This window comes from Diadema antillarum, unplaced genomic scaffold (genome assembly GCF_040938485.1).
Source record: "Diadema antillarum isolate AM-2024a unplaced genomic scaffold, OU_Dant_1.0 seq00001282_RagTag, whole genome shotgun sequence".
Taxonomy (NCBI): domain Eukaryota; kingdom Metazoa; phylum Echinodermata; class Echinoidea; order Diadematoida; family Diadematidae; genus Diadema; species Diadema antillarum.
This window is the reverse complement of record NW_027272062.1, coordinates 490,426-502,843: the sequence shown is the minus strand read 5'-3', so window position 1 is coordinate 502,843 and position 12,418 is coordinate 490,426. Positions and strand designations below refer to the sequence as shown.

Sequence of the window (12,418 nt, the reverse complement as noted above, 5' to 3'; positions counted from 1 at the left end):
CCCCTGAGACCAACCCTATTCAACAGGAGAGGAATACAACAGAGCTAACCTACACTCTGTCAGACCTAGAGGCCTACTCCTGGTACAACATCTCTCTGGTGGCTGTGAACAGTGCCGGGGAGAGTCCCGAGGTAGCGACTTCAGCAGACACGAGTAAAGGAAGTGAGAAACATTATTGTGATATTTTGATGATATGGCAAGAGGATAATTAAATCCTGTATGAACAAATTTGTTCCAGTAAAGTGTTGAAAGTCAGAGTTTGATAAAGGTAGAACATTAGTTAAAGACAGATTTTAGCAGGTGATATTTGTTTGTCATTTGTACACGTTTTGTGTGGTACATGTAGGTAAACTCTTTACATTTTCAATTTCTTCTTTAAAATCCAAAAATCCATGGTCAACTCTCAACAAAGTTTAGCAAGAATCTTTCAGAGGCAAGGAATTTGATATGATTATTGATAAAAATGGTTACCATGAGAAGTCCTCAAGGCACCTATGTTATCAGTACATAAGTTTTGCAGAGCTTCTTTTCCATCAGATTCAGAATGAGGACAACTGAATCGTGTTGCATTAATAGGTACTTTTAGAAAATGCAGATGCTCGCAGTTTTGGCTCAATGGTGCATTTAACTATTACAGAGGTTAACATGTTTGGGTGTCATCTCAATTGCAGACATTAATGTTTTCGTTTTCATTAAAATGCATAAATACATTTGAGCAAAAGGTGACAGCATTGACAGATATTCATGAGATTCATATCACTTAAGATGCAGAGACTCCAACCATCTTTTGACATTTGCAAGGACCGGGTCAAAGGCATGATTTACCATTTGCAGATGAAACAAAACCCAGCATTAGTGCTTCAAAATAGTTCTAAAATGTGATTTTGGGATAGAAACAAACAATGTAAAAAATTGAACCAGTATAATCAATGTTAAGTATTGTTAAATACACAGAATGTGAACAACAGTTATGATAAGAATGTTTCCAGAGTAAACCATCTACAGTTATGTTTTGATGAGAAAAATAGAGAGATATCCCTATATCTTAGGCTTTATTGCAAAGAGAAGTGATATCTTAAACATATATATTTTTTTAATAACTGCTCCCAAAGGTAAACAGGACCTTTAATACAGAGTGAAAAACAGACAGCCGTACGTTGCATACTACATGTAGCTGTGCTGCTATGAAGCACCGTGTGATGTCACAGCCTAAACAAATCTGACAGTCAATGGTGCCAGTGTATGGTGGAGAATGAGTCCTTTAACACTAATATAATATGGACTGGCCTTGATGGGGATACGTTGTTTATTGCCCAGACTAGAATTGTATTGCACTCGTCTTCGACACGGGCAGTACAATTCTAGTGAGGGCAATTGATGTTGTATCCCCCAAAAGTAGACAGTCCATATTATTACAATTTTATTATTATTACCCAATTAAGGTATCTTCGAGCAGTATAACTTAAATCATTACAGTGTAAACTTCCCAATTTACGGTAACAAAATCCACACGGCGCCAGGTAAAACCCTACACCACTGCACTCAACTACACCCACATGCTTGCTCACAACCCTTATGCAAAATTCAAGTACGCGACACGCTCACACAGTCGCAGCGATCATCCTCTATTTTTACGTGCTAACGTACGGGACTTTGCCCTCTGTCGCAAAACTCAGGTAACGGATCTTTGGTCAGCGAGTAACAGCCAGCACACTCGATCAAACACATGCCTACATATGGTGCAGCGATCGTCCCCTAATTTTACATGTTAATGTAAGGGAATTTGCTCGTCATTGCAAAACCTTCCTGCGAGAAACTGGCATCAACAGCAAATTTTCATCATCTGGAGCTCGAGTGTCCATATGCTAGCGGTTTGTGCATATTTTCTCTCTGTGATTGACCGGAGTGTTAACATGCAAAGTTAATGGCGAAACCCGGAAGAAGAAAATACCCACTAATATTGCCCGCTGGAAACTGGTGGTTTCCCGGCCAATTGCCCAGCCAAACTACCGTATATGGGTAGTAATTATATAATATTGGATGGCCTTGAGATTAATACAAGGAAATATTGGACGAGCTATGCACAAATATTGGACGAGTCGAAGACGAGTCCAATATTTTGCTTAGGGAATCCAATATTTCCTTGTATTAATCGAAAATAGGACATCCAATATTATCATTATTATCCTACAGAGGATTTTAGCAAAGAATATTTTCACTTACCCTTTCTGTTTCCGAGTGCTGTATGGTCTCCTACTTAGCTACTGTACTTGATCCTGACATGGGGTATGGTACACTCTTCAGTACAAGTTAATCTACATGTACTTCATTCCCTGATAAAACAGTGATCTATGTATCCATGGTAGCCGTCATGTTACTGTTAGGCCAAGATCTAGCTAATTTACACCAGAATTAGATGTTCTTGTATCCGAGATCTGAGACACAAGTCACGTCACATCTACCGTAGATCGTGAAAGATCGAATTAGTCGTACTGTAGTCCTATGGCCTACTGTACTTAGTATACACATAACGTAACATGCATGCAAATGCAAGCGGCGGTGGCCAGCTACATGTATTTGTATATTGCACGCGGGCTATCTAGCAGTAGCGCTGAGCTGATCAATCGTCGCCTTCACCAAAAACAAAAAAAATAATAAAATGCAACTTGTTTTCATTAAACCTAAATTTAATTTCCTGGTATGAAAGTGATATTTTGAAAAATTGTATGCAAAACAATTTCAACTAATTGATATATGAAATTTGTTTGTATAAACACAGGATTTTAGAAAAAACAATATTTTAGTTAATTCGTGATTGACCAATCACAGACGTTTTTACTTCATATTTCTGGTCATCTCGTATATATCTCAGCCAATCACGGTGCAGTTTATGAAAACTTTGGGGAATCCCCCTCTTGCCGTCCAATATTTTAAATATTGGTCGCCTCGGCAAAAAATATTGGTCGAGTTCAACAAACTTTCTAAGTGGGTCGGAGGTTATGATGTTCGTCGACAAAATAACACTTGTATTTAGGCTCTAAAAATCCTCTGTATGGATAATAATATAAAATATCTCATCTAGTGTAAAATCCTCTTGTTGCTTTCCAGAGCCACCTACAGTGACCAATATCAAGATTGACCCATCCATCACTTCACCGACAAGTATTGGATTCACCTGGGACAGCCTGTCCTGCCAAAATGTTGGGGGTCGGTTTTGGTACTACTACGCCCGGATCTACAAGAAGGGAGAAGCGAAGAGAGCTAGCACTCTGCCGGACAGCAGGATGAAGCGATTCTATAACCGCAGTGATTCTTCTGTAGTCTTTGATAATTTGGATCCCTGCACAAAATATGAGCTGGATATCTCTGCTGTCAATTATGGGGGCTCAGGGGAGGTTGCATCAGCCCCGGGAAACACGCGTGTTACCTGTAAGTATAATTGGAGCCTGTTTAATAGTCGGTCCATTTCCCATTGGTACTAATTAAGTAATGATTTTTTAAATATGAGCATGTCATCTTTATACCCCCACCCACACATAGTGTGTAGGGGGGGGGGGTATATAGGAATCACTCTGAGGTCGGGTGGCCGGTCGGTTGGTCGGTCGGGTGGTCGGTTGGGCGGTCAGGCGGTCGGGCGGTCGGTCCGTTGCAAAATCTTGTGGATCGAACTCCTCTCTCATTTTTTGAGCAATCGACCCCAAATTTGGCATGTGTGACCACTATCAAAGGTAGATGTGCAAGACACCTGTAATGCGTTGCCATGGCAACGGCATATTTTTATAAAAACTTGTGGATCGAACTACTCTCTCATTTTTTGACCAATTTACCCCAAATTTAGCATGTGTGACCGCTATCAAAGGTAAATGTGTAAGACACCTTTTTCGTTAATATCGCATAATGCGTTGCCATGGCAACGGCAAATTTTCATAAAAACTTGTGGATCGAACAACTTTTGCATTTTTTGAGCAATTAACTTCAAATTTGGCATGTGTGACTGCTACCACAGGCCGATATGCAAGACACCTTTTTCATGAGTATTTCATACTGTGTTGCCATGGCAACGGCAGATTTTCATAAAAATCTTACAAAATGTTGTGGATCGAACTACTCTCTCAATTTTGAAACAATTCAGTTTGACGTTGGGATATGTGATCAATGTAATGTATAGTTGTGCCAAAAATCTTGTGTGTGCGTTCAAAAATCTGTTACTATGGCAACAGCTGTTTTTTTTTACCAATCATACAAAAATGTGTGGATTAATCTAACTCCTTCAGTTTTTAAGCATTTGGCTAAAAAATTGGCACATATGTGACCACTATGGTACGTAGATGTGCGTACTTACTCTTTCGTCATTGTTGATCAATGCGTTGCCATGGTAACAGCATAGTTTGAATGAAAATCATGCGAAAATATTGTGGATTCAGATAACTCCCTCAGTCTTAGAGCATTTGGCTTGAAATTTGGCACATGTGACCACTATAGTATATGGATGTGTAAAGTTAATCTTTCGTCAGTGATAAACAATGCGTTGCCATGGTAACAGGTTTTTTTGAATCAAAAAGGATACAGAAATATTGTGGATTCGGCTAACTCCCTAAGTCTGTGAGCATTTAGCTTGAAATTTGGCACACATAACCACTGTGGTGCAAAGATGTGTAAACTTAATCTTTCGTCAGTGGTGATCAGTGTGTTGCCATGGTAACGGCATATTTTGAATGAAAATCATAGAAAAATATTGTGGATTCAGTTAACTCCCTCAGTTTGTGAGCATTTGGCTTGAAATTTGGCACATGTGACCACTATAGTACGTAGATGTGCATACGTAATCTTTCACCATTGTTGATCTGTGTGTTGCCATGGTAACAGCATATTTTGAATGAAAATCATGCAAGAATATTGTAGATTTAGTTAACTCCCTCAGTCTTTGAGCATTTGGCTTGAAATTTGGCACATGTGACCACTATAGCATATAGATGTTCAAACTTAATCTGTCATTAGTGTTGAACAATGCGTTGCCATGGTAACAGCATTTTTGTCACCAAAAAGCATATAAAGATACATGTATTGTGGATTCAGCTAGCTCACTCAGTCTTTGAGCATTTAGCTTGAAATTTGGCACACCTGACCACTATGGTACGTAGATGTGCAAACTTAACCATTTGTTATTGTTGATCAATGCGTTTCCATGGTAACAGCATATTTTGAATGAAAATCATGCAAAAATATTGTGGATTCAGGTAACTCCCTCAGTCTTTAAGCATTTGGCTTGAAATTTGGCACATGCAACTACTATAGTACAGAGATATGCAAACTCCATATTTCATCATTGTTGAACAATGTGTTGCCATGGTAACAGTGCATTTTGAATGAAAATCATACAAACATTTCGATTCTCCTAACTCTCTCTGTTTTAGAGGATTTTGGCTTCAAATTTGGCCCATGTTATCTCTACATTACCTAGATGTGCAAAAAATCTTTTGTCAGTGTTGAAAATGTGTTGCCATGGTAACAGTATATTTCGAATGAAAATGATACACTAATATTGTGAATTCAACTAAGGCCCTCAGCCTTTTATCATTTGGCTTGAAATTTGGCACATGTGACGGCTATTGTGCAAACTTCATTTTTTCTTAATGTGCAACATTATGTTGCCATGATAACACAATTTTTAATGAAAAGGCCATACAAATTATCAGTTTATTTATCTTGCTCACTCAGTTTTTGAGCACTTGACTTGAGATTTGGGACGTGTGACTAACAGTGAGCAATACATTTATTCACTTTTGAACAGTGCATTGCCATGGTAAATTTTTTTCCATTAAAAAGTAAAAAAAGAAATTACTCCTGGTTGAGCTAATTCCCTCAGTTGTGGGTGGGGGTATATTAATCACAATGAGTGATAGTTCTCGTTTAATTAGTGAAGACTTTTGGAGTTTACACTATTATATTTCCATCCACAGCATTTTGGGTACATACACACAAAAAAAAGACGAAAAAAATCACACATTGTGTCTTAAGTTTTTCCAAAGGAATAAAAAAAAAAAAAAAACAGCTGCATGGATGGATATCGCTTGAACTAAATTCTGCAAAATACAATTGCAACATTAGTCAGGTTTCGAGTGCCATGTATGTGTATGTGTGTGTTTGTGAAATTTCCATGTGATGTCCATATGCCGTTTACACAAAAGAAAAGACTCTATATTAAATTTTACCTGAATTGTATCCATATCCCAGTTTTAATGTAGTATAATATGTGTGAACACAGTTAGATAACACATAGAATATTTTTGAGTAAATGAAAAAGACATACTAAATTAGATCACTGTTTACTGTGGATTATGCTGATCATTCAACAATGCTGGCATGCATTCTTTACATTCTACATCTGTGTGCTTCAACTGCACATACAACCATATTTAACTGTCACTGTAGTGTTCTTTTATTTCCCCAAATCTGTCACCCATGTGAAATCCTAGCATACTGCACATAAAGAACAGGAGATCTACACTAAGTTGTATGAGGGAGAGGGGTTTGTTGAAACCAGTGCAGGCTCACTTCATAGTTTTCACTTGATTATCATAATAGTAGTTTGCAATGTTGTAATGCTGCAATTCTCGGTATTGCCAATACCTAGGTGCCTTGCACAGAGCAGCGTTTGAGATGCATTATGGGAACAAACTCAGGGAATAAATATTGCCCTGGTTTTGGCTGCACGTGCACTCAGGTCACGTTCTGTCTTTATCCAGAGGTATTTTTTGTTGAAGACTTCTTCGCTTTCCATCATGTGACCAGCGCAATGAAGCCTTGCAGTAGTGAACCATGATACCAGTGACTGCAAATCAATAAGATTTAAAAAACTTTCAACTCTTTTAAAGCTGAATTATAGCCAAGAAAAAAGGAGTAATGTTAAAGCAGACAAACAACCCCATTGAATTGTATGGGAACTGCGACATGCGCAAGACAACCAAAAGCAACAATGCCACCGAGGAATCTATAAGAGTGCATCTGTGACAGGGTTCTACAGCATATGCAGATGTTTTCTTCGCATTAGCAATACCAAGAATTGCATGCCAGGTCTTCTCCTGATATTAGCAGTGTAGGTTTGATGATGAAAAAGTGTTACTTTTTTAGTGATGAATGATGAGTTTCTCACATTCGATTTGTCATCATGCCTGCATGGGTGATAAGATTCTCAAACCATGGCTGTCCATAACAACGAGCCTCAGAGACTTACTGTCACTTGGAACGTACCATATCAGTGTCGTGTGCAAGGCTACCATCTCACGTATCAGTTGGCTCAACGGAAAGCCTGCCCTCAGGAGGCGGTAAATGACAGTCGGCTACTCGGCGTAAACTCCACCACATCACGAGTCATTCTCACTGGTCTGGAGAATTATACAGTCTACGATATTTCCATAGCGGCAGTGATTGATGGGACACTAAGTGTACCGGAAATTCTAAATGGGACTACCTTACCAGGCAGTAAGTATATTTTACCTAGGTAGTAATTTCTTATCTTGGAAGTTTTGACATAATGTACAAGTACATTGTAAAATTATTAGTCGCTCCTGGACTTGATTCATCTGCAGCATGTATATGTGTATGTAGGCCTATGGTGGCAGAAAGAAGAGAAAGGGTATCCAGGACTGAGTTTCTTAAATATTTCTTCATTTTGTTAAAGTTTGATAGTAAAAGGGTAGCCTTGTCAGAAACACTGAAAAAAAAATCAAAATATAATCAGGCTGATCCAAATGCTATTTGCATGCCTGCTAAAAAATCAAACCATGCAACAATTTGTGGGTTTTTGGGTGGAGGATTATATATTCTTGAAATGGGCCATTCTGCATTGATAGAAATATCATTGTAACACAGCAAGAGTAGATGATTAAACTGTATTATATTTTGGATCAAAAATTTGTCTTCCATTGATTGGTTAAAAGAGCTTCACGTGATTATATAATAGGTATTTTGAACTGTTTTAGAGTGTTGGTGTGTTTGGCACTCCATGAATATTAAGTACTATATGCAAAATGACGTCACTTTTATGACTACATTTTGCAAATAGTATACTATTTGCAAAATGATGTCACAATCACCCTGCTTCTTTACTCAAGTGTACCCGTCCGCGTCCGGTCCCGAATTCTAGTGTTCAGGTTTGCAGCGGCCATACGAGCGCTTGGATACATGCGACGGGCAACTCTGGCGGTGCCACGGCTACTACGTTTTTCAATTTCCGATCTCTCGCACTGTTGCGCGTATTGCAGGCGCTGCGCTGCCGCCGCAGTGCGGCTAAGCCTAGGGCCTATATAATGATTTTCACTTTTTATTCAAATTTTTGATCCAAAATATAAAACAAATATACTTTGCCTAGTTTCGAGTTTCTTGTTAAAACTATGGGCCTCGGTGACTCCAAACTAGTACTATTCACTTCGGGGCTGCACCCCTCAGTGAATAGTACTAGTTTGGAGTCACCTCTGCCCATAGTTTTAACAAGAAACTCTCAAGGCCAAGTATATTTGTATACTATGTAGTATCTCTTTGTCATGCATGAATGCTTCTTCTGACAGGTTATGACCAGTTCTCTCTTGTTGCGCTTTTTCATCGGTGATGTTCTCATTGATCTTCTTTTGCAGAACCGGCTCCAATTCAAGGGATTTCTTATAACGCCACTGCAACCTCCTTACACTTCTGGTGGGATAACCCCGTGTGTGAAGATTTAAACGGAGAATTTTATAGATACGACTTTTACCTGCAGGATCAAGATGGGAGAAACAGTCCGTCTGTCAGCAGCACAGTGAATTATCGCAGATTTGATGGCTTGCAGTCTTGTTCAGCATATGAATTTGGAGTGCGGATTCATACAGTGTCGGAGGAGGGTGATTATGTAACAATGTCTGCCACAACAGGTGTATCAGGTAATTGTCCCTCTGGGTACACTTGTTTTCAGGAAAGCGTGATGAACTATGATGTTTATCATCCTGTAGGTTTCCAACTAATAATCGATAAAGGAAATTTTCACTATACCATGGGTTCATTTTTCCAAATCACAAAAATTATTTACACCGTTTATCAGTCTGAAACTGAAGTAGAGTTCATGAATTTGAACATTTATGGTGTCATTTCAAAGTTTAGAAATTCCAAAGATTCTTTCATCTGAAAATGAAATGAGGTCTGTTAAGCAGAAAATAAGAAAAGATGCGTACCATCAAATGAACATTTGGAACATACCTGTATTGTATGTTTTGCTTTTCTGATGAAAGTACCTCAGAAAAGCTAACTTTATTTCATTTTTGGATTAACAAACCCTCATTATACCAGTTTTGATATCTTTTTTGGACTATTAACCCAACTTCTTTTTCAGATTAATGAACCTTTGAAAAACGAACCTTTGGAATTGCATACTGTAACTAATAAAGTCACTAAACAGCAGTTTCTAGCTTTGGCAACTCCATAGTTTCTCATCCAGACATCAAGCTTTCATGTATGTGTTATTTGCTCTCATTCTTTTTCTAGTAGTACACCTCACCATAAATGGGTACATACCAGTCACTCGAAATTTCCTGTTTTTGCTTTGGTGTATCACAGCCAGATGGTGACATCAATACTAAAAATATGATTTTTTTAATGGAAATTGAAACATTGCACTGTAAAATTCACATGTTTCTGATGGGAATATTATACACTGTAGGTGCCTCTTGTGAGGTTTGTAGGAGATGAAATTGTGTTAAAATTGTTTTTTTTTTTAAAATTTCCACTGCACGACCATGTCCAGCTGATAGAGAAGTTTGGATATGAGATGGCCTGCAAATAGATGTCAGACTGTACATGCATATTGTACGTCACTATATACACAGCTCTACTAAGTACGTGTACCGGTGTGATTAAAACATGTATGGAACTATGCTTTCAGCCCTCATGTTGGTTTTCCTGTTCTTACCAGAACCTGGAATGCCAGAAGGTCTGGTCTTGAGCGAGCTGCAGGATGAGAACAGGATCACAGCGGGCCTGAATGTCCGATGGAATGCCCCCACCACTCCCCCTTGCCTCCCAGCTGCCTACAATATCTCTTATGAGCTGCTCTTTAGAGACCAATGTTCTACAGAAGGGGCTGGGGAAATTTCTGAGGGCGGGGTTGTGGGGGGAGCCGTGGAAGGGGCTGAAGGCGGGTCCGGCCCCTTTACGTTTAATCTCACCGGCCTCCTGCCATACTCCGATTACAGACTCTACGTCTCTGGCAATACGTCGGCTGGGCCTGGTCCCCCAGCGGAGACTTTGGCACGTACTGGCTTTGCTTGTGAGATCATCAATTTTTTCTGTTTTTTTGTTTTACTCTCTTTTTTATTTTTTTTTTGCCTGCCTACTTTCATGTAGATGATTTGGAAATGATTAAAGGCATAATTTACCATTTGCAGATGAAAAAAAAATCCAGCATTAGTGCTGTACGTAAAATAGTTCTAATATGTGAGTTATTGATATAAGGTCAGTTTTACAGTAAAGGGTGTAACTTTGATGTGGCAAGGGTCAAAAATTAAAGTTGTGTTTCCATGTTTATCTTTGCCTTTATTTTATATAGGAATGTCTATATTTTCAATATTTTGTCATTCCAGAGCTTAATTCTTAGGCTAAATATGAAAAATGAAGTGACTATTATGGAATTTTAGATAAATTTAGGTAAAAACAACAAGAATGTTTTGGTCACCCACAGCAACCAAATGAAGATAAATGGTGGAGGTAATGCAACTTTTCATTTGCTGTGAACATATATTTGAAATATCAAAACACTTTTCCCCCAACAGATATTCGCTCTTGCAATTATTTGGATGTGAACTTCAAATTCCAAGGTAAAAATGGTACCTGACAAACTATTTTTAAGTTAAAAGAATGTTCTAGAAGCAAGAGCCACTCTAAACATAGCCCTAAATTATCTCTTGGTAACAAACATTTATCAACCCAAATCCCAAAGAAATTTGATTATTTTTGACAAATTTGAAATTTTCAGACTTGTGAGTTTCGGAGGCTTCAGTTAACAAACTAGTGTGTTTCGGAGGCTTCAAAACTGGTAACACAAAGTTCTAGTCCTGTATTCACTTAAAATAATAAAACTACAGTAAGCAACTATCCCTACATGCTAGAATAAGAACAAGGCATCAATAAAATGTGAATAACAGTATACAGATGTACATTTTATGGCAGTGCATAATGTTTACCCTTCATACAAATTGTACTCATTATTATAAGGAAATTGGCTTCCACAAAAGTGAATAACAAACTGTGTACACTTTGAGCAATGCTCAGTTCGAATTTATGACATTACATGAGGCAATATGATTCTAAAGGAAATTGCAACAGTAGCAATAAAAGTACACTGATTTGGAACATCTTTTTTTTTTTGCGGCTTAAAGTTAGTAGCAACGCATGTTTTGGAGGCTTCATCATGACTGTTAGCATGCAAAAATGGTCCATTTTAAGGTGATATGAAGTACTTTAATGCAGCTGATTGTTTCCAAATAACTAACAATGTTGTAACATGTAAAATAGTATTTATTTGTATGCAGAAAAAAGACTTTCCAACATATATGTTAAGAGACAAAGAAAAATATTTTAAATCTTTATGCTCAGTTGTATACATACACTGTATTTGCATATCCATGACTTTGGCAATGCAGAACATGATTAGGCTACACACATGTACAGCTGTATGCATTTGTCAAACTTTTCATCATAATGCAGTAAGAATTACTTTCAATGAGTTAGAACTGTAGCTATAGACTTAATGCAAAGATTATGTTTGCTTGCTTTATAAGTGCAGTTTGTGGGATGTATATTGACATAAACCATCCATCATAATTTTATATACATGTGAAATCAATTTCAACTGTTGATGAGAAAGGGATAGAAAATAGACTATGTGATGGCATGACGGTTAGATTACAACATAGCATTGTAAAATATAGAAAGGGGAAAAAAGGCTTATAAACATTCTTTTGCATATGACCATGCCTGATACCCCCTACTATAGCTATCAAATGCAGTGATCATGGTCATAGAACAGCAATCTTAAACACCGATCAGCCATTCCATGTAAGGGTCATCATCAAACTGTCATCATCAAAATGGAGTTGGAATAATCAATATATTGGTGATATTATCATGGAGCTCAATAGAAATTGAAATGGTCAAGATCCCATTCATCTTTTTGAATCGCCTGTTGAAAAGATAAATGTACATACCCTACCCATGACTGTGTACGAATTTGAATTTAAAAAAAAATGTTGACCAAATGTATAGTTCCCTGTAATATATGATAGTTAGAACTTTACTTTCTTTTTCTGTGGTATACAAGTCACCCCTGTTTCATATCATTTTATTTTTCTTTTTTTTTAAAATTCTTCAAAGGCTTCTTTTTTTATAGTTATTT

At 37.7% G+C, this 12,418-nt stretch overlaps 1 protein-coding gene across 1 annotated transcript in view; it reads left to right on the top strand.

The window, feature by feature from the left end:
• Positions 1-20: 20 nt before the first annotated feature.
• LOC139745654 (receptor-type tyrosine-protein phosphatase T-like) overlaps positions 21-12,418 on the top strand; it is a gene marked incomplete at its 5' end in the record, with an annotated part of 49,432 nt that continues 37,034 nt past the window's right edge. The window contains 4 exons of the mRNA XM_071656052.1: positions 21-162; positions 3,109-3,429; positions 7,189-7,482; positions 9,941-10,294. Of these exons, the coding sequence (XP_071512153.1) occupies positions 21-162; positions 3,109-3,429; positions 7,189-7,482; positions 9,941-10,294 (1,111 nt within the window). The remainder of the gene's footprint in view (positions 163-3,108; positions 3,430-7,188; positions 7,483-9,940; positions 10,295-12,418) is intronic.